Below are 24,125 nucleotides of genomic sequence, written 5' to 3' on the forward strand. Positions count from 1 at the left end.
TTAGGAACTTTACACTGCCGACAATGTCCGGCTCCATGGCTAAATGGTTAGCGTGCTGACCTTTGGTCACAAGGGTCCCGGGTTCGATTCCCGGCAGGGTCGGGAATTTTAACCATCATTAGTTAGATTCGCTGGCACGGGGGCTGGATGTATGTGTCGTCTCCATCATCATTTCATCCTCATCACGACGCGCAGGTCGCCTACGGGATTCAAATCAAAAGACCTGCACCTGGCGAGCCGAACATGTCCTCGGACACTCCCGGCACTAAGAGCCATACGCTATTTTTATTACTGCCGATAGTCACCAAAATTCATACATTCTACAGAATAATGGTTTAGTTCATCATCACCTAGCTCGCTCTGCGGATCAGTGGTAGAGTGTCGGCCACCAGACCCCAAGATCGCGGGTTCGAACCCGGCATAGATAATCAGAATTTTGAAGAGTGACAATCCATGTCGTACGATGTCAGCATGTAAAGGATCTGTGCCGACACATTTCGTGTTCAGCCGACAATATTGATTACAACTCTGACATAAATCGCCCAAGAGATATCAGAATAGTTTTCCATCTAGTAGAGAAAACAGAACTTTGAAACTGACGCACAAGCGTCCTAGATGGAGCCAAGTTAAAATGCCTCCACACGGTGGTTGTGACTATACGATTATTATTATTATTATTATTATTATTATTATTATTATTATTATTATTATTATTGTAACAATATCTTCATTAACGATCATTAAAGAAAATCGGCACTAGCTCTTGGAATACCATTTAGCTGTGCGGCAGTGAGATGTGCGTTACCTCATCAAATGAGTCAGGTCTACCTGTTGATTTCAGAACAGCTCCCTGTGAGAGAATATAGATATCGTCGCTAAAGAAACAATATTGCCTGTTTGACAATTCTCTTCCGATCCATTATGTGCCTTAAGACAGGTCACGCCCCCCAGCCTTATATGGGTATGCAGTCTGCAAGAACAATTTTCGTTCCGTTAATTTTCGTATGGTTACGTGTAAAGAAAAATGAACCTTATCGTATTGTAGGGATGAATGTTTGCATGACGTATTTACGCACTCCTGTATTATACTGTATAGAAGACTCATTTCCCTTTATACACAAGCATACGAAAGTGAACAGAACGAAAAGTGTTCTGATGGCCTGGTGGAGCTGTGAGGCCTGACCAGACTTAAGAGAAATAATGAATAGGAAGAACATTGTTAGATAGGTGGTATTTTTTCTTAAGCGAAGATACTTTTTTCTAACTGTGAAGATTAGTGTTGGTTCATCTCCTTCAATTTATGACTGTAAGCAACTGAACGTGGTATTGGTGTTCACTTTACTGCTTATGTATCCGAAACATTACTTATTGTTTGTCAGACTTTCTTTGTACAACGACAGGTGAAGAATCGAGCTCACAACGGAGAGGCTACAGATATAGGGTCCCCCATTTCGTTCAAATCGTGGAATACACAGACACGTATGCGAGGGGATTGTGCCATTGGCCCTTATTTAACGAGAAAACGGTCCTTTAAAGTTAACAGCCTGCGTACGGTATGGCAATGTTCAAGTGAAATTTGTGGCACTGCTGGTCTAGTGCTCAGCATCGTTGACTTCCTCGCGAGCGACTTAATTTTTATACTATTTCTATCCTTCTCTCTCCATTTTCTTCTTTGGTCATTTATCTGTATTTTTCTTTGTCCATGCGGGCAATGAAATGAGCATATTAATTATAAGTTCTATCATAAGCAAGTTTTCTAATCATCCCGTCTCACTCACGACTTGGCATATCTGCTTTTTATGTTACTTTTATAAGTATTGCTCAAGTTGCGATAAGAGATGGAGAAAAGAGAAAGAGAAGGACATTTTTTTTACAACAAAAAGCAGTAAAAGTGGAGAAAAAAATAAGCACTCATGATATGAATTGTTTTTAAAAGTTTGCCCAATCTTTTCCTGCAGTTTCATAAATCGCTTTCGTTGGTCGTAGAATAAATCAGTGCAGGTTAATATTGTAAGATACTACGTACCTATGTATCATCTTCAAACAAATACATTATGAATTAGTCAGTTGATAGAACTTGGGCATATTTTTGTTTTATAGTTAGTGGAATATTACACTGCATATTTTGTAACAATATGTATTACTCGTCAATGAATACCTGTGTTTTTAAAGTTAATTAAAGATAAGTAAATAATAAAAATTAGGAGTTGGCATTCCTCGAACCGAGACGGCTTCGTGGAAGTAAGGGACGCTGATTTCTAGACCAGCGGTGCTAAAGATATTCCTATGGAAATTGCCAACATTTGCTCAGGCTGTTAAATTTAAAGAGCCATTCTCTCGTTAAATAATGGCCAATGGCACATATCCTCGGACTTGTATCTGTTTCCTTTTAGACGCAGGTCAACCTTCCAAGGTTTGAACGAAATCTGCTCTGGCCTCCCGTTGTCAGCTGAGCAAGATACTTTACTAACAGAGAATTACAAATAAAGATAAATCTCATTAAAACTACACTTTATCAGGTATTATACTGCATTCTGTAGGTATTAACTACTCGGTATTTCCCTGCCGAAAATGAATGGCCATAGGGTTCCAACTTTGCCTTGGTAAAAAGTAATGAGTGCTTCATTAAAGTGATTTTAATTCTATCACAATAGCATTAAATCAATTCTAATCCTTCAATTTACTTACTAGAGGCACAAAATGTCTTGTACCTTAGACTGTCAAAGAGCAAAGACCTGTCTGTACGTGGAGGAAATAAACTCTCGAATCTATGGTGACACGGCACTTACAATAATAAGTACTGAATGATGTATATCTTAATTGAATTTGTGATAAAATATTCAAACTGACGCATTATTTATCAACTGGTTTTATGATGCTTTGAGTAATCTCTGAATTAAAACTGAAAATTTGACAACAAATAAAAACTGATGTATTTAATTTACTTTTCTTGAGGGCTTGTTGGTACGATTGCAAAATATAACACAAATTCTACTTCGTATTCTCAGTAGCTGTAATGATAATCATGAATCTATATACGAAACATTTAGTCTACAAATAGATTTGTATTAGCTTAAGGACTTTATTTTGTCCTATGTAATTCAGTACGTTTCATATACTTCTGTATGAGAGTAATTGATGAGACTTGGAATGCTTCATTTATACATTTGGTCCAAGCCCATATCTTAATCTTGGTCCAAATTTTGGAGCGCCCCTGGACAAATGATTGCCGTTCTCAACAGGGTACATTCCTCACTTTCAGTAAACTAGCTCCCTATATTTATCTTGCATTGTTGAATTTTCATTAACATCAATAAAATTGTCGTTAGTGGCCATCTACTCTCCTCAGATATTTGACGAGCATATGAAACATACAGTGGAAGAATCAAGATATTACGAGAAATTATTGGCAAGGAACTATCCTGCAAATATGCTCATATACACAGCACATTTCACATGCTTTTACATGCGGCTATGTAATATGTACAAAATGTATTTTATTAATGAAAATTTATTGAAATTTTAGTTACCAATATGACAACAAAACAACACAGCAACATTAAGGACCATTGATTGGAGATTAGTTTAACATGCATGACATTACTCAGGTTGAGACAAAATTCTTAAAATTAACTTAATGGATATAATAGGCTAAAATAATATTTGATCCATAATTATGATTATCTTTGCTTATGAAAGAGACTGCAAGCAGCAAAAGCTTATTAAGTTAAATCTACTGTTCTAGTATTCCTAATTGACATGTTGAGTGAATTATTTACGATATTCAAAGATATATGACAATTGTAACTAGTATTCTACTAAACTTTTGCATTAGTGATTTTAAAGTTGCAAATTTTCTTGCAAATCTAAAGTCTGTGACTTCTTCAGCACTAAGGGTTGCGATATAACTGTTACTTACATCATCGCTAATAATGAGACTCGGCCGTCTGGGTTGGTCTTCTGGTGGGATCAGAGACCCGCGTCGACTGTTGGATCCAGAGCCAGGAGCCAAAGACGCCTTCCTAGCGTCGCCTCTGGTTGGAGTTTTCTCGCGGATCACCTCGATCTTCGGAGCTTCCGGTGCCTTAATCTCAGGCACCTTGACGCCAGGCGCCTTCTTTTCGATAGGCTAAACGAGAAGTTGAGTTATGTGTTATGATCCTCGAAGACACTGATAGAATACAAGTATACAACCACTAATGCACTTGGTAAGATTTCTTACCATTGTGAGTGTTTAAGTGAGCATCGGTAGTGTATGTAGTGACTAAGTGAAGGCAAGGTGGAGATGACCTCCTCCGTCCATGTCTACTGTCGTTATGAGCTTTAGTTTTTCTCCTGACCAGCCAGAGCCCTGACAGTCTGGGAGATTATTTATAAGTATCCTTCTAAACAATTCCCTCCTCATGGGGGACTGCAATAGTCGCAGCGAGAACAGCTTCTTTCACCCGATGCCAACTGGCTCCATTTTGAGAGCAAGAAGAATTAAATGGCTGGGAAAACAGTGAAGGAAAGTTGTATGGTGCGTTTGAGATCCTAGCCTCTAATAATAGAATGAGCAAAGAGTATAAATTTTTAATAAACCAGGAATAGCATCATGGGGAATGGCATTGGACTGAATGAATGAGCCATAAACAAGACACACGTATCTAAATAAAATTCTTGGTTTAAAAAATAATAGTGAAGACGTTTATTGGTTTGTGGATTTGAAATAAATACTGCAAGATGTACAAAACTCTGCTTTTAAGTGAAGGCACTATGAATTGTTTCACTTACTGGTTATATAAAAATTAGTTGGGGGTAGCTCGACTCTATTGTGAACCAGTAAAAGCTCTGGAGCGAAACGTGTGTGTGTATATATATATAGCTGTGATTTGTGGCCTCCTCAGGAAACTATTTCATTCAAACACCTAGTGGAAAGAGTGGCATGAGTGAGACAAGAATAGATATCTAGGTTGGAAATAACTAAAGGTGGTAGGTCACTTCCACTACAAATAACACAATCATTTTTACAATACATGTATATATATATGTACAATACTGGATTACTTTACTATTCTAAAACAGTTTTTCACTAGTTCTATGTTAATTATAAGTATTGAAAATCATTCGTCGTTTTGTTTCTTAATATTCACACACAGAGAAGATATAAAGCGACAGATAAAAAGAGAAAGAAAGACAAACGAATAAAGAAAGAGTAAGGATTAAGATGATCACGTGACTGGTCACAAAATAAAGAACAGACGTTATAGGTAGAGTTTTATGTAGTGTAGTGCTGAAAAAGGAAATGAAGAGACAGAGGAAACAATTAGTTGAAAAGATTTCTTGAAGATGTCAGAGCTTGAAGATGACAGCAGGTAGAAATTCATGTATATTTAATCTCACCTTAATTGGATCAAGCTTAGTGTCTGGTTCGAGTGTTTGTGTTTTTTTCTCTTCGTGTTTATCTTTCTCTACCGGTTTGAGAGTTGGCCATTCTTGAAATTCACCTTTCATCACCGGTTGCCATGCTGACTTTAATTTAGGTTTCAACAATTTGGGTTGGTCTTTTGACTCCAATCTCTCAACATGTTTCATCTTTTTGGGGAGCTGGAGCTCACCCAAATCATCCATCAAGTCTTTCTTTAGAGATTTTAGAAGAGCAGGCGTTTCTTCGATCTTGCAAAAAATAAAAGAATGTAAATATCCTGTAATCGTATAATTGTGGGTAATGATAAGGGAAGGGTAAAAGGTTATAATCCGATGTTGATCCATTCCGTCTCTAGTTAACGAACAATTTGACAACGTGGTGCTCGGTACGTGCCATTAAGACTCGCACTGTTTCTAATTGTGTACACCAGGCTATACGGTGGGCCAGTCTATAATATCTGCTACAAAAGCATGCATGGGTATTTTTAAAGTCCTACTCTTGGCCTACCACCTTGCCCAACACGTGGTTTCTTGACCATGAAATTCCCTAACGCCAAATAAAAGCTGTGCAATAAAACCTATTGTGATAATTCATGTGTGGTGAGTGCCCTTCTGTATATTTTAATGCTGTGTAACTTACAGGACTCTGTGTGTTTATCTCCTTCTTTCCTAACATCTTGCGTGTATATTCTAGTACAATTATCATATTAAATAAGGCTGATAGACAATACAAGTATTTTGTTGTGTTTACTTTTTAACTTGGCCGATAGTATTGAAATTATTATCCAATATCAACTAAATGATAAAACCTCATTCGTTTAGAGAAATAACTATGTTGTAAAACATTTCAATCGACGTATGGAACATAAACTTACATTTACAAGATACTTTGAGGGCAACGTTTTGTATAGTGATTTGAACTTCGGTGCTATCGTTATTTTAATTCCTAAGTCGTATTATTGTCATCGTGTTCCTCATTGCGACTTGTTTGTAAATTTGACATTTAGAATATTCTGTATTCTATTGAAGAAAGATGATGAATTTAGTGATGTTAATTAACAAATACAAGTTTACTCCTGCTTCCCGTAAACCGTGGTAGCCGAAAGCAAAACATACCTAAGCACGGTAACACAAATATTCTGCAGATTGACATTGACTAGCACATAAAATGGACTTAAACTTCTTCTTTAAAGAAACACAAATGGTTGTTTTTAAATGGATATGATTCTCATTTAAGCACTGTAGGCAGCAATTATTATTATTATTATTATTATTATTATTATTATTATTATTATTATTATTATTATTATTATTATTATTATTATTATTACCATGTACGAACATCTACAAGCATGGCACTGTTCTCTTCGTCACTTTGTTGCTCTAATGTGCGTAATGAGTGACTGTCGGGATACAGGGAGTCTGTTTATAACAAGTATAGTATGTTTAGTTTAGCTTACTGTAGTTGAAAGGCACCTGGACGTGAAAAGTATTCTAAAATTCACATTTTGGTTTTCACTTCTTTGATTAAAGTAATCTTTCCTAAATGTACATGTTCCTGCAAAAAAAAATTGTGAATTGTATATGGGTTTTTAAATGTCGTGGCAGCAATGCTACTGCACTTCATCTGTCAGTTAACATTAAATTTCCAGAAGTAACAATTTTTAAAATTTTTAGGTATACGTTTCTTAGGAACCATAACAGCTAGAGAAATCAAACTCGTTACACATATAAACACATTATTCCCTTAAATTAAAGTATTATGGCATTTACCTCCCCGAAATTTTTGAGAATATTTTATTTTTAAGAGGTAATTTAAAACATATTTTGGATACAACTAAGAGACGTCTTTGTAGCTGCTATTGCTATTAATTTGCACAAAAGATAATGACACATAAATTAATATCTCCCGGGAAAATTGTACCTAAATTTGTGACAGAAATTTGAATTTTTAAACATGTTTTGTTGCTATTTGTATCCCTGTTAATGAACTAAGGAATATGGATTGTTAGCATTTTGCATGTACTTGATATGAACCTATAAAGTGGCCTTAAGGCATTCAGGTTTCATGTCCAGGTGCTTTTAACGAGAAATGTTTGGTTGAATCTAATATTGCTTGAGAATGTTCGTAAACGATGGCCTGTAGCGCCAGGTTGTTTAGTATTCATTTAGGGTCTAAGAAAGTTGTGACTATAAATCCTGTACACACACTGTGTTTCCGTTCTCATAAAACAACTAGAAATAAGGCACCATCCCATGACATTCGTGTGGAGGAGAATTTCTTACAAATATCACAGGTGAACTAAGACATGGCCTTAAATAGAACCATTTCAATTTTCGCCTCGTAGTTCTTCCATGTTGCAAGTCGTAGCGTACACGGCTTTAGTGATAAATACTGGAATCTCATCCCGTACGACACAAATGATGTAACGTGTCGTTACACGCATTTTAATTGTGTTTAGACACAATTTTATGATAAACTGAAGAGGAAGAACAAACTGAAAAGAAATGGACCCTGAGAAAACGCACATACACACAGTAGATTAGTGACATACGAAGAAACATTTAGACGTCTAATGTAAAATGCAACGTAACCACTTGTAACGTCTAAATACGTATTTTTCGTCGTTCCAATCTACTATGCACCCTAAGCCGCTTTTCCCACCTCAGCTTTCTTTATTGACAATATTCTGCCTTTGTATATTATTTATTCTGTACTTTATACAAAACGTTGTTATGACCCTCCCCATACCAATTTCTGTATAGGATATTCACAAAGGATAATTCTGATCACGTAATCTACTTTTCCTTTCTCCTTCATGGACTGCCAACATTATGGATGTAAATCATTCGTTGGATCCTCTGTCATGAATCTTACGAGGTTCGCTCTCAGGTTATCCCAACATCGAGACAACACCTAAGTTCAAGTTCATGTTCTTCAGGCCTACCTACCATCGCTGATTTACAGGTACATACTTTAATATTGATCAACAAATAAATACTCGTTGTAAGAATACCGAACTGATGATGACTATGTTCCTAGCCCCTAATTGAAACATTAAGAATTAAACATGGAATTTAATAATTGCTTTATGCCTTTCTTTATTTAATTTTGGCGTAGTATCGCCTTCCTACATAGCAACAGAACTTTTAGAGTCTCTATTACAATTATTAGTTCCTAAGTTAACGAGATTATTATTATTATTATTATTATTATTATTATTATTATTATTATTATTATTATTATTATTATTATTATCTTTTAACTTCTCACGAAGATCTTGAAAACATTCTCCTTTTAGTATATAATATACCTAATAAAATGTTCTCATTAATTCTTTTGAATTCATGAGTGATAATTTACTGTAACGTGAAAATGAATTCTATTTACCCAGGTGCAAGTGTCGTTACTTTAAATCAGACGATGGAGGAAGCAAATAGAAGTACTCAAAGTCAAATGATCGTTCATCGTAAGTTCCTTATCTTGCAAGTAGTATGTCTATATTGGTGTCCAGACTTCTACTTCTCTGATTCAGATATTGGGTAGTATCTCGAGGATAGTAGAAATATCTTCTACTGTCAACCTAATACAACGCAGTTCCAGTCAGAATTTACGGGTTCAGTCAGTCCATGTTGAATGTATATTACCTTTGGTGGCTTAATTCACGTGGAGATAGTGATAGTTATAAGAGTTAAATTTAAGCACAGCTATTGTTGTGTGATGTGTATGTAAGAATGAATAAGCTATACATTTAACTACTAGACATTTACACATCTACGACGTTACGAATATCAACAAACTACGACACTGAAAATGGACGATTCACCAATCACGGAATACATACAACGGGGGGTGCTTAATAGGATGTGGTATAGGAAACAGGTCCATAGGCTCTTATTCTGTTGTTGTGAAAGAAGAACGTGAAACAAAATTTACTGGAGGCATGATAGAACGTCGAAGGAGTGGGAATTAAATTCATAGCAAAAGTTTCAAATTATATTTTAGAAGCAATGGCAACAAAAATCTATATTTTAAAAATCATTTTGTTATAACAGTTACGTAATCGTGACATGAAATGCTAATATTTCGCCTGTTTCTGTGGTAGATATTATCAGCTGTTATTCAGTTCAATCACATACTATCTTCGACTGAGGTCCCTCACGTTTGAATATTTTGAACCATTTTGCACTTATTTGATTTGCATATTCTCGGAGATTATCACACAATTGTAAACCGTAGAACTTCAGTACTAAGTATTCATAGTTTTTGTGATGAACCTAACCCCATTTTTTGGTTTACTTAACTTTGATGCTGTCTATTTAAGTAAAACCATTGTATTTCTGTGCTGTAAGCTGCGACAGATACTTCGCGGTAATTGAGTTACAAGTCTGTGCAATTCAGTAATAAATAAATTATCTTGATAATATCTACCATATAATTAAAAGTAAAGTTAACATTTCTCATTACGTGGCATAATTTGTGACAGAGTTTAAGAAAAAATATCATATTATGTAAGCGAAGTTCTCATGGGTTGCAAACAGTATATAATGAAATTTCTCGTGAGCATTTCTTATTATGAATTTACGTACACTTCGATATAGGCTTCACTGGTTGTTCACACATCCTATTTTCTGTAAAACATGCACTACAGTATATTCCTCATATGTAAGACGAATAATATATCATAGAATATTTTAATTATAGTGGCTCCATTTAAACAAGAGAATGCCACTTATAAGGCGTCATTAATCCTTAATATGCTTGAACTAATATATTTTACCAAAAAAATTCATCCACGGCCGTAGTATTTAGATGTCAGTCTCTATAGATAAGGAGAAAATGTGGAGTTACGTTTTAGGATGAAATTTATGGAACACGCTATCAGAAGATGGTTTATTCCATTTAAAGAAAATGAACGTTATGGAAATAAATTACCACATTTTATGCAATGTGTGGGTACTCAGAATTGATTGATGATTCGGTAAATGATCTACAGATTGATTGAGGGAAAACATTAGCAAAAAAGGTTATCTATTAATTTATTTTTGTCTTTTCATTTTTCATTTAAAAGATTTATAGGAATCTACTATATAGTGTCGAAGTTCGAGCGTGGCGTTGTGCTAGCATGTGATCAGAAGTGATCGTTATTCTAATGTTGTTTGAGAGTGAAACAGTTCCAATCCTTACCATTCAGATTGTGGGTATAGCTCGATAGAATTTTTTCCTGTTCCACTCGAATGACGGACATAGCCTGCGGCAGCATTTACGAGTACATACCTCTGGCATGGATTAGGACGGACTGATTAAACTCATCCGTACTCACAGTCTGCGCGTGTTGTGTGAGCTTTGTTACGTTCATATGAACTAATGAAGAGAAATATCAAGTTGCTTAGCCTTGTATTTCGGAGTGCTTAAGATCAAGAGACCCAGTTAATTAGATTTACCGGCAAGTTGAAGATTCACTTTCGAGGACCTGCGTATAATTCTGAGACTCCGACGTCTGTTGACACATTCATTGTCATGCTGATTGGTGGACATCTGTTCTTCCTGAATCAGGTATTTTCGTCATCTTCATACTTTTTGCAAGATTACATTTATAATTAAGCGTCTTAATTCTGTTTCTGGACATAGTTTCATTGAAAGTAGTTTTGAAAAAATCTTAGTTATAACGTAAAGACGGATTGCTTCTAATACCTACAAGCACCTATGTCCCTAAAATCATCTCCATCAATCGGTACCATACTTTCATGATCTGAAATGTCATCTGCAACTATTTCGTCCAAAATATTCTCTATTTCCTCAGAAGTATTGTCTTTTATGTCGTCAATAATACGCTTTGGAAGCCATATTCACTGCTTGTAAACAAGATCAGTAAGTTCAATTTTGTTCAGTTTTAGAATATATCGAAAACGATTTTATCATTTCGAGTGTAGAAATCGATAAATTAATGCTTCTTTGATCGATATAACAAGTTTACCTGCATTTAGATGCCATCAGTGGGAAATATTTGAAAAAGTGTTCGAAAACATCAGTAGATGTGTTTGGCGGTGAATGTTTAAGTCCAGTACCTATTGAACTTAAATTAAACACATCTTGCTAAATAGAAGAACTTCCTTCGAGACCCGTAAATCTTAAGGTATCCAATATTTCATTTAAAATGTACATTGCGTTAGTTATATTAATATTACATTACTTTTATAATTATACTAGTAATACATGTCTGACCGAGCTCTATAGCTGCAGTCGCTTAAGTGCGGCCAGTATCAAGTAATCGGGAGATAGTGGGTTCGAGCCCCACTGTCGGCAGCCCTGAAGATGGTTTACCGTGGTTTCCATTTTCACACCAGGAAAATGCCGGGGCTGTACCTTAAGTAAGGCCACGGCCACTTCCTTCCAATTCCTAGGCCTTTCCTCTCCCATCGTCGCCATAAGACATATCTGTGTGGGTGCGACGTAAAGCAAATAGCAAATGCATGTCTGTCCGATATTCACACACACCTGCAGTAACTCGACAGATGTCAAAACGAGCATTACTATTCTCCTTAGAATTTTGTTTGGAGTAAGTATATAATTGATAAAAGTAATTCTTCTCCATGTGTGTTAAGGTTCGGAATGCACAGAATCTCGATAACAAATGACAGGGAAGGCATGTGATATGGTCGGAAGAAGTTGAAAGTGAGGTTAATGCCGGAATTAGAGGATTTCTTGTGCAAAGAACTCCCGTTCTTATCTGGTATGTGGTTGAAAAGAAAACTCATTGTTACATTTTGTGAAATACACCAATTCTCTGTTACCTAACACTGGATTCTGTTCAAACTGATGTCCACCATTCGCAATGCATGGGTGTGTCTGCCTGAAAGGACCTTTGTTTTCCTTGGAGACATTCCAATATTTTACGGTGTGACAGACTGGTCTGTTGTTCGCTCATTTTAACGGTAGAGGGAACCTGTTCTAAGTCCTGAGAGATACGAGTCAGGTGAGCTAGATTACTAAAAGGTGACCTCAATTCAATTAGAGCTCTATGATATTCCAAATGTTACGTAATATAGGAACTTCGGCTTGAAGTATTTACAAAGGGCAGTACTCATGCCAGATGCGACTTATTAGTACAGAATATAATACTTCCTTCCTTATCTTTGAGACTGCTAGAAATTTAGAGGAGAGTATTCGTTTACATTCTTTTTGCTATTGGATTTACGTCTCTCTGGTTCAGGCAGGTGTTATAGTGACGATGGGACTGGGGAGGAAACGGCCTTAATTAAACCACAGCCCCAGTATTTACCTCGTGTGAAAATGGCAAACCACGGAAGACCATCTTCAGAGCTGCTAACATTGGGGCTTGACGTAAACCAATAATAAGATTATGTATTCATGTTAGATATAGTACAGTTCAGCTATTTGAACTCCATAGTCACGTGCTTCAAAAGAAATTAAACTTACAAATAATACATTCTTTCACAGCGGATTACCACAATAATGTCTTCCCTGATTATTAATCGTCATCTATAAGGATATAGTTTGAATTTCAAGCCGTGGAGCCTACATGTATATTAATAATCTCGATTCATGTTTCGTACTCGAGGAAATAGTGAAAACAACCATTGGGTAGTGAAACCATATCTTAATCGTGTCACAAACGCCAGCTACAAATATGTTTCACTTTCTCCTTTAAGGTGGTAAAGGGAAAAATAGAAGGACACACTTTATACACAAGTACAACAGTTCTCACTGAAAACATTTGTTAAATCAACATCTTTACAAACATGGACATAGAGAATAACTAAACAAATTGGTAAATGACAGGCTGAAAGCAACAGTCGCTTAGGCCACTTCTTCCACACAAATGATTTACGCTTCTCATGCTATAACATTAACCTTGCCTTCATCATGTCCAACACTGACGTATGTCATATTTCTAACACAAACCACTAGATGGTAGCTGTATGTTGAGACACTAACTGCTATCCTAGTTCGTACTAAAGCAACACTGGCTTACGTTAGCAGTTGCAACTGAATATCAGGAGTAGGCCTGTCGCTACTCAGAAAGAGGATATGTTGGATTCATGAAAAATTTACCTCTCTAGAGGCAAATTTCAAACCATACTCTGTTGAAGATAATTAGTGAGATGGATGTCTTCCTGGCACTTCACTTATACTAATATCTTTATCTTTCTTGTTACATTCCGAACTAAAGTGTTACTACTGTAACGTTGCTTGCAGTGACATGTTTATTTCATTATTATTTTTCACTGATTCCTACATAATTTATTATTGCATTTTATTTTATTTTAAGACTCATAATATGTAGGGCCTACGTACGACTGATAATTTTCCAAATATAACAATGCCTTTCCAAATTCCAGTTCTAATCATAATTTTCATATTATTATTGCTATTATTATTATTATTATTATTATTATTATTATTATTATTATTATTATTATTATTATTATTAAATACTAACGTGATTATTGCTGGCTGGTCTTGAAATAAAAGAAAGGAAAACTTTTAAATATTTCCAAAGTGATCGGATTCGCGAGGTATGCAGTTCAATATTTTCTCCATGGCGCAACAGCCCCGAAGGGCCATGGCCTACGAAGCGACTGCTGCTCATCCCGAGGTTATGAGGTGTCGTGTCGTTGGCACGACGCATCCTCTCGGCCGTTGATCTTGGCTTTCTAGACCGGGGCCGCCATCTCACTGTCAGATAGCTCCTCAATTTTAATCATGTAGGCTGAGAGGACCTCGAAGCTGCCCTCAGGTCCAGATGAAAGTGCCTGGCCTGGCCGAGAATCGAATCCGGGGCCTCCGGGTAAGAGACAGGCACACTACCGCCACACCGCGGGGCCGGCAAGCAACTCAATATTAAGGCGAAATATACTACTTTATCGTTTGGCTTCAGACAATATTACATTACTTGCTTCATTAATATAGGCCTACCTTTCTTTCTGAATGTGATAACACCGCTATTTATGTTTTAATATTTTACCAGATATTTCAGTACTACTAGGCCTAAACTCAAAACCCTACATTACTCATATGCTGCATTTATGACTTCCGCCACTGTTGCTTTCAACCCCTCAAAAACAGATACATAGTTAGGAAGTGTAACTATAGTGCACTAAAACATGCAATGACAGACAACATTTTATCCCAAACGTGTTTTGAAGTTGATAGTGACATGTACTCAGTTGGGTCTTTTAGAAAAATATACTGATTTCGAACAGAAAATATGAACCCATCTTTGAAAATAAAGTGGTGGGCAATGCTTTCTTATAACTTAAATGTTTTGTTCTACTAATTATATATTGTAATAAGTGGCATGCGGTCTGAATTTCTGCCTGTTTATATGCTACATGATCTTTGTATTTCTCAGTCGAACATCGAGGAAGTCCTACCTTCTTCTCCTCGACAGCTTTCTTCTCCGCAACCTTTTCAACTTTCTGTGGAAGGAAACAAAATACCAAACATTACTCGTGTTTTATGTCTAACACACATTTAATAATAATAATAATAATAATAATAATAATAATAATAATAATAATAATAATAATAATAATAACGTTATTTGCTTTGTCCCACTACTTTTTAAGGTTTTTAGGAGACGCCGATGTGCGGGAATTTAGTCCAGCAGGAGTTCATTTACGTGCCAGTAAATCTACCTACACAAGGCTGTCGTATTTAAGCACCTTCAAATAACACCGGACTGAGCCAGGATCGAACCTGCCAGGTTGGGTCAGAAGGCCAGCTCCTCAACCGTCTGAACCACTCAGCCTGGCGTAAGACACATTTAGAAATACTGTATGATAAGTTATCAGTCCCGAACTAAATTGTTTCCATATGAACTGTCAGTCCTCGGCATTAGGGCTGACGCAGTGTTAGATTTCGCCCTCGTTTTGCCGCGAGCCTGTGACCAGAACTCTTCGTACCCAGGGGACCACGTCAGCTGTGAGACGGCAGTCAGTCGAGGTGAACAATGAGTGAATAATGGATGAGTGTTTCGGTTTCACGCACTAAAAAATATTATTTGCTTTGTATTATTCTGTAATAATTATGAAATTAATTGCAATAAATAATAACCTAACTTGTAAAATGAACTGATTTGGGTATCGTTCCCTACTATTAAACGAAATATAGTTCATAGCCGCTCAGCAAGATGCGAAAATACTAATGTCAGAATAGCTACTGTCATTTAAACCTGAGATCTGTAGCCCGAATCTATTTACGCGTCTTAAAGGAACTACTACTAGTAGTAGTAGTACAATTGTAATGTAATGTACTAATGTAATACTAATAATATACTAATGTAATCACCTATGAACTGCCTATAACAGGAAAATCTCTTATCCGATGCATGTTTACAATAATCCCCTATTTTCGAAAAGGTGGCACATTTCTTTCGTGGATGTGATATACTAATAACAGTATATACTGAGAATTCACGCCAGGTAGATGCCGGGGCTGTGTCTTCAGATCACCGCTACTACTTGTCCAGTCCTAGTTCTTTCCCACCCCATCGTCTGCAAAACTATAACAGATTTCTGGAGTCACTGCTTCATACTCCCAGTGACTTTCATATTGCGATGTTTAAAGCTATAAAGGTAGGTTACAAGTCAGAAATTTCTAACGGTATGATTTGAAACATTAATCATGGTTCGTGACATAACCTGTAGGTTATCGACTTAACGTGACAAAGTTTATCGGTCAATCAGTTGAAATCTGCAGGGTCATCAGCCTAAAAGGAAGATCTAAGAAGGAGAGATAACGGCTAATGTAAAAGATGACACTTTTCGCAGCATATCAAACCTTTGCGGTTAGTCGGTTCCAGCTCCTTGTTGGTAGAAATATTTTTTACCGGGAGGCAGGCTGGGACAGGTGATGGTAATTATTAGAGGGTGCGCTTGAAGTTTGGGTTCAATTCTAAACCTCTCTGCACTGTTCATATACAGTAAGGCTGTTGATGGATGATGGCGTTAAGCCTGGAAGAAGCTGTTGCTACTATTCAACAAGAGTAGCCTCCGTGCCGACACCAGGTCTCACCCTTTCCCTACCTCATTATCAACATCTCACACTCAGCTTGAAACTGAAAGACCCGGATCAGGCGAAGCGATGCAGAGATTATAATAGGATCGAGAGGTTGCCTATTAGTACAACGCCTGCAACTGCTATAAACCTCGCAATATGAAAGTCACTGGGGGTATGAAGCAGTGATTCTAGAAATAGAGAAAGAATTACGTCATGCGGGTATTATTGAGTAATAACCTTTCAAAACAAGACCTCTCCCTCGTCCTCTTCCTCCTCATAGACCTATCAGAGTTCAAAAGAACGATCTCCTCCTCCTCCTCCTCATAGACCTAGTAGCGTTCACATATGTAGACCCTCCTCTTCCTCTTCCTCTTCTTCCTAGTTTTTGCTACTAAAGGCAGCCTCTCAGTCCTATCGTAGACTGCGCTGACTGAACCGAGATCGAAAGCCCTAACTAGAGCTCTAACGCAGGTCCTCTGAAACGCACAAAACGCACAAACAGCGGCGCAGAGTTCCTGTGCACAGTGCATCGGTCCCGCTCGGCTCGTCTCTGGGCTACTCGGCTAAGCTCGGCTCTACTCGTCTTAACTCAGCTCGGATTTGGAGCGCTACGGAGCAAATGAGGACGAGGGAGACAGGAGGATCGAGCAAGACAGGCGTGGGGAAAGAGAGAGACAGTGCCATTGCTCCAAATCGAGGAGTGGGGGTCTGCACTCTGGTCAACCAAGCGAAGTCGTCTTTTGCACCGTGCACAGTGCATGCACCAGGCGCATGCACCCTGAGAGGCCCTGCTCTAGAGAGAATCCAACAAGAATTCAACCCTTGAACTTGAAATCTAGAGAACCTACAAGTCTATACAGAGGTTAGAGTCGAAAACAGGTCCACCGATAAAGACCGTATAGACTCTAGCAGATTTCAGTAGGCTTATCAGAATTCCTGACGGGGATTGAAATCCGTCCTTGTAAGAAGACCGAGCGTATCTTTACTAGGCCACCCTCAAACATTATTCACAATAAATAAATTTTTGCATCTCGACGTCGCTACTAACAATTGAGACAGAGATTTAAAGCCTATTCTTAAGCGAAAGCGATGCGTCGCCACCTACAAGTCCATATATACTCGGTAGAGTCGAACTCAGGTTGACATACGAAAGTTAGGAGTCGAACACTGGTCTACAGATAAATATCGGATAGTCTCTAGAGTAAGATTAACTTATCCGTACCGGGCGTGTTCGCCATGTGGTTAGGGTCGCGCAGCAGTGAGCTCGCATCCGGGAGATAGTGGGTTCGAACCCCACTTTCGGCAGCCCTGAAGATGGTTTTCCGTGGTTTCCCATCTTCACACCAGGCAAATGCTGTGGCTGTACCTTAATTAAGGCCACGGCCGCTTCCTTCCCATTCCTAGGCCTTTCCTGTCCCATCGTCGCCATAAGGCCTATCTGTGTCGGTGCGACGTAAAGCAAATAGCAAAAGAATCTCTGCAAGCCTGTACACCGCTTGAAGCAGTTTTACGAGATTGTCGTTACAGATATAAAGCTAACTTCGTCTACCACACAACTGTACTCCTCAGAAGCAGTTCAATGCTCGCGGCACGTGCTCAGGTTACCTTAGATCAGGATATAGTAGAATATGCAAAGTCAACATTCTGACTGCCACACTCATGAAGACCGCATATGTCAAGAGGTAGCATAAACTTGCAAAGCAAGCAATTAGCCTCACTTGGTTCCCACATACTAACTATACTAGTAAAAAATATTCAAGCAAACTCGCTCTCTCACAACTGAAGCCCTCTCCCGATAAGGGTCTGTAATTTCGAACCCTCAAGTACCACCCTGAGGTAGCTCTCGAGAGTAACAGCAATGTATCCCTTGCGCCAGATTCCCAGAGTTAGTCCGATAAGACCAATAGGCCCTAAATTACACGTTGCGAGCCCCTGAGGTAGCTCTCAAGATTTATCTCCATAAGATCAATGAATAGCAGCCGTCTTGCTCAGTAGTCGTGCGTCAGCTCCTCAGAGTTAATCCTGTAAAAATAATGTATAGCAGCCATCTTGTCCAGTGGGACAGTTAGGTTACGCCTGGGGTCGAATCAAAACGTATGAAGTTAAATTTGCACTCTTATGGTGTTAGGCTGGGTGTCGAACTTGGAATTGTGAGGTTGGTGACCCTGTGAGGTTAAGGTTCGTTACGTGATGACATCGGCTGTGAGGTTAAGCTTGCACACATATGAGGTTAGCTCGGGTGGTGAACATGGTCTGTGAAGTTAGCGACCCTGTGTGGTTACATTAGGTTACGTGATGACGTCTGTGAGATTAAGCTTACACTCTTAGTGATCATTAGTTTATGACGTCATGTAAGGTTAAGTTTACACCCTTAGTCAGCACATCTATTTGGAGCAGGTAGCCTCTCAGGCGCGTGTGAGTAGACTCTCCCAAAACCACTACTTCCGTAGGCTTAATTAGAAAGCAGTCTCAGCATTTGACTGGTGTGAAAATTGGAGACCACAAAAAACCATCACCAGTGTTCCCATATGCAAGGTAGCAGCTACACGAACCGTACCGCTCAGTACTACTATAAAATTAACAACGTCCTGCCCATTGTATTACGTAGACACCTATGGTCGGATGATCATATGGTGGTATAGGCTTACTAGGTGAAACACTATCAGATCTATGTAAATTTCCTTCCTGATGTCACAGAAAATTAGCAATGTTTCATTCAACGTCGGAGGAATAACATTCTGTCAATAATAATAATAATAATAATAATAATAATAATAATAATAATAATAATAATAATAATAATAATAATAATAATAATAATAATAATAATAATAATAATAATAATAATAATAATAATATTAATAGCAATACGTCGTGACATTGTTCTTGTCGTATTTACTCCTCATCTGAAGTTCCCGCAGTTCACAAAATCCAATTAAAAGGACCAGCCAATATTTTCCTTTAGTACAGTACTCAAATAGGCCTAGGGTTCATGATCCATCAAGCACTTGATTTGTTTTCTTTTATTCAGGCTAGACCCGGGATAATTGATGAATTCTCACTATTTTTCAATATCACAGATCGCTTACTTCTATTCTGAACTATCCTTCAGAAGGCTTTGTTTAATAAATTCCAAAGGAATATTGAATTACCTGTTTCGAGATCAAAATCAATAAAATGCTTTATCAGTTAACAACAAATAAAGTATATTTATTTAAATATTTCTGCTATTAATCCTAACATTCTTCCCTTGTACAGACGATTCTCCCTCACTGTCACTCTGTTCTTCCCTGTCTTTCGAACAATGACTCAGGATTGGCGTAAAGTACAGTTACTCTTGAATTAAAGACAATAAATAATATACTAATGTTTGTAGCGAATTCACTGATGGAGGTCACAAGATGTACAATTTCCCCTAGAACTCACTGAAAAGGACAGAGTGATTTGACGAGGCTTATATTCAAGTCATGTTGGATTTTAACCCCACCTTTCGCTGGACTGAATGACTCTGTGTGGTTTCCAATTTTCAGGCCAAGTAGATGGCGGGGCTGTGTCTTAAGACCACGGCGACTACTTTTCCAGTCCTAGTTCTTTGCCACCCCAGTGTCTGCAAAAACCTGCTTGTGTTTGTGCGGTGATGGACTGTTAGAAAAACTAAGCACTTAAACCGAGAAAGTGGTCGTGTAGTTTGGGTCACGTAGCTATCCGCATGCATTAGGGAGATAGCGGGTACGAATCCCACTGTCGGCAGCACTGAAGATGGTTTTACATGGTTTTCCATGTTCACACGAGGCAAATACTGGGGCCGTACATTAATTAAGGCCATGATCACTTCCTTCCCAACCCTCGTCGTTTCCTATCCTATCGTTCCCATAAGACCAATATGTGTCGGTGCGACGTAAAGCAAATTAAAATAAAAACACTAAAAATCGAACGTCTGCTAATTGCTGTAAACAGGAAAAATCTCTTATCCGATGCATTTTTACAATAATCCCCTCTTTTAGGCAGATGGCTCATTTCTGGCGTGGATGCGATCAGGTAAGTATCCTAAAGCCGAGGTTCGACTTTGCTCTAGGTGGCTCCTCTTTGGGCTGTCGATATATGATCGTCTCACTAGATCCATTACTTCAGCACGACCATGTTGCACTTTAATTACATTTCTTAATATAAATAAAAGTATATTAAAAAATCTTCAGACGACAGAAAAAGTGCTGCCTAAAGCTGCATAGTCTTACGAATTTCGCTATGTTGCAAGCTCATGACGGTGAGAGTTGGTATAGGAGGAATCTGGCTCAGTCCAGTTGTATTTCAAGATGCTCATATTCGTCAGTTTCATGTACAGTACGATACATTTACCCGCTCGTAAAAGAACTCCTACGGGACAAAAGTGTGGCACTTCATTTTCTTCAAAGACAGTACAAGTAGTTAATGGGAAGAAAAATATAAATTATACTATTATACTATTATTAATTTCTACTACTACTACTACTACTACTATAATAATAATAATAATAATAATAATAATAATAATAATAATAATAATAATAATAATAATAATAATAATAGAAGGATATAGTAGAGGAGACCCGGCCCCGTGAAGAAGGAACGTACTATGTAGTGATAAATAATTTCTTAGTTATATGTGGAAATAAAATACCTCCTACGCATGCAAACGTAATACCGTACCGTCATGGTCTCATAAGAACTTGAATTGAGCAAAGGAGGTTGGACAGGAAAGGCAACAGCAGGGTCTAGCACAAGGAAGTGGAAGATAATTGTTACAAGGTATGAAACTCTGGGCCACATACTGTGAGACCCTGAGGAACGTACAATAGTAACGTTGAGTAGCCTACTATGCGTAGGAAGTCGCGTACATTACATATATTTCCAGAAAGTTTGGACAGTTTATTGAAACCCATAAATTATGTTCAGCTTACTATACATTTTGTGATTATAAGCTGCAGGACCTACATTTTTATGTGAAATCTGGACTAAGTTGACGTGAATTTCTGTTTGGAAACTTTCGTATTCAGGATGTTGGATGAGGTGTTATTTAACTCATAGAATATCTTCTCGTGTATATCAGTATTGAAGAGAATTGGGTCCAACATCTACAACAGTGATTCCAAAAGTGGGGGACGTGAGCGATTTACAAGGGGTGACATACAACGTGCTGATGATCTTCATCCAGCCAAGTGTCCGACCATTGGACGTCCAATAGATCTTGTCCTAGGGTGCACATATTGTAAGATTTGCTTCAGTACCGCTCTCTCTCCACTCCCCCAACATGTCTCTTCCAGCCCGTTTTTTGGCTGTCTTTATGTACTGAAGCATAGGCACACGTATTTAAGGCACATTATTATTATTATTATTATTATTATTATTATTATCATTATTATTATTATTATTATTATTATTATTATTATTATTATTATTGTTGTTGTTGTTGTTGTTTTAATTCTCAGGTAAATTAATGTGAAAAGAAATATTTAAAATTTATCTCTTCTTCTTCTTTTACTACCGCTTTTCCCACATCTGTGAGCTATCAAATGTAGATTTGATCCTGTTTTACGGCCGGATGCCTTTCCTCACGCCAACTATATATGGAGGGATTTAATGACTATTTCGTGTTTCTGTGATGGTTGGTAGTGTGGTGTGTTGTCTGAATATGAAAAGGAAAGTGTCGAGCTCTGTGGTGTAGTGGTTAGTGTGATTAGCTGCCACCCTCGGAGGTCCGGTTTCGCTCTGGCACGAAATTTGAAAAGTGGTACGAGGGCTGGAACGGGGTCCACTCAGCCTCGGGAGGTCAACTGAGTAGAGATGGGTTCGATTCCCACCTCTGCCATCCTAGAAGTGGTTCTCCGTGGTTTCCCACTTCTCCTCCTGGCAAATGCCGGGATAGTACCTCACTTAAGGCCACGACCGCTTCTTTCCCTCTTCCTTGGATATCCCTTCCAATCTTCCCATTCCCCGCAAGGCCCCTGTTCAGCATAGCAAGTGAGGCCACCTGGGCGAGGTACTGGTCATCCTCCCCAGTTGTATCCCCCGACCCAATGTATCACGCTCCAGGACACTGCCTTTGGGGCAGTCCGAGGGAAAAGCCAACCCTGGAGGGTAAGCAGATTAAGAAAGAAAGAAAGTATTGGGACAAACACAACCACCCAGTTTCCGAACAAGAATAATTAATCTCACGCGATTCAAATCCACGACCCGGCCGGGAATCGAACCCGGGATCCTCTGAATCGAAGGCCTCAACGATGACCATTCAGCCAGTGAGTTGGACAATCAATTAATTTAGTTACACGTTTATTTAAACTTCTCTTCAGGCCGATACTTTGGGTCAAATGACCAGCTTGACATTCACACTGTGTTGATGCATGTATATTTCAATCTTGTTTCAGCCACACTTCTTAGTTCTTGGCGGGGCTGAGTGGTTCAGACAGTGGAGGCGCTGGCCTTCTGAGCCCAATTTGGCAGGTTCGATCCTGGCTCAGTCCGGTGGTATTTGAGGATGAGCAAATACGTCAGCCTTGTGTCGGTAGATTTACTGGCACATTAAAGAACTCCAGCGGGACAGAATTCCGGCACTTCAAAAACCGTACAAGTTGTTAGTGAGACGTAAAACCAATAACACTAATATCTTAGTTTTTCTTCAAATTAGTTGCTGTACTGCTGTGAATTTTGGAACCCTTTCACTTATTCCTCATTTTTCTCAGATAGGCTACACTGTGTACCGGGCGAGTTGGCCGTGCGGTTAGGGTCGCGCAGCTATGAGCTTGCATCCGGGAGATAGTGGGTTCGAACCCCACTGTCGGCAGCCCTGGAGATGGTTTTCCGTGCTTTCCCATTTTCACACCAGGTATCTTAATTAAGGCCACGGCCACTTCCTTCCTATTCGTAAGCCCTTCCTATCCCATCGTCACTATAAGATCTATCCGTGTCGGTGAGACGTAAAGCAAATACCACGACTGGTCAACAACATGGTGTTGTAAGTGTGGGGCCACTCACCTTGGAGGGTCGATCTGCAGCTTAATTCAAGAGACTGGTGTCAGGTGCATGCGAAAGAACTCCTTTCTAGACAAAATTTAGTGAATTACCTTTTTTAAGACCATTTAGTAAATGCGGTGTAAATATTATTTACGCTAGCAGGACAGAAAGTGAGCCTTTACCTATGACTTGAGATGTTTTAGAAACAAGTAGGCGAAACACCTTCGCATATGTTTGCGTTCGTTTATATTGGATGCACACTTGCACGAGTGGCTTCGATCACATTGGAGGCACGCTTGCGCACGCGCGCGCCACCAAATTACTTGCACAAGCGTGCCTCCAATGTGATCGAAGACTAATTGGAGGTGCGAGCGTGCGCTTGTAGCATGTATGAGTGTGAAGTCATTACACTGTCGCGGGTAGGTTTCTAAAATGGATTCATCGGACGACGAGAGTTTTATAATTGAAAAACAGTGTTCTAAAGATTTTAGCTCTGGATTCAGTTGTAATAAGAGAAGATTGGGGGATTTTTTTTTTCTAGGGGTTTTACATCGCACCGACACAGATAGGTCTTATGGCGACGAGGGGAAAGGAAAGGCCTAGGAGTTGGACGGAAGCGGCCGTGGCCTTAATTAAGGTACAGCCCCAGCATTTGCCTGGTGTGAAAATGGGAAACCACGGAAAACCATCTTCAGGGCTGCCGATA

General features: G+C 38.5%; 1 protein-coding gene across 26 annotated transcripts in view; it reads right to left on the reverse strand.

Annotated features, from left to right (window-relative positions):
• bt (projectin protein bent) overlaps window positions 1–24,125 on the reverse strand; it is a 520,921-nt gene that overhangs the window by 314,388 nt on the left and 182,408 nt on the right. For all 26 annotated transcript variants that reach the window (XM_067141199.2, XM_067141225.2, XM_067141218.2 and 23 more), the window contains 2 exons: window positions 14,806–14,850; window positions 3,920–4,129 (listed from right to left, as the gene is read on the reverse strand). In XM_067141199.2, coding sequence (XP_066997300.2) covers window positions 3,920–4,129; window positions 14,806–14,850 — 255 coding nt within the window. The remainder of the gene's footprint in view (window positions 1–3,919; window positions 4,130–14,805; window positions 14,851–24,125) is intronic.

The sequence above is a fragment of the Anabrus simplex genome, chromosome 2 (genome assembly GCF_040414725.1).
Source record: "Anabrus simplex isolate iqAnaSimp1 chromosome 2, ASM4041472v1, whole genome shotgun sequence".
Classification (NCBI taxonomy): domain Eukaryota; kingdom Metazoa; phylum Arthropoda; class Insecta; order Orthoptera; family Tettigoniidae; genus Anabrus; species Anabrus simplex.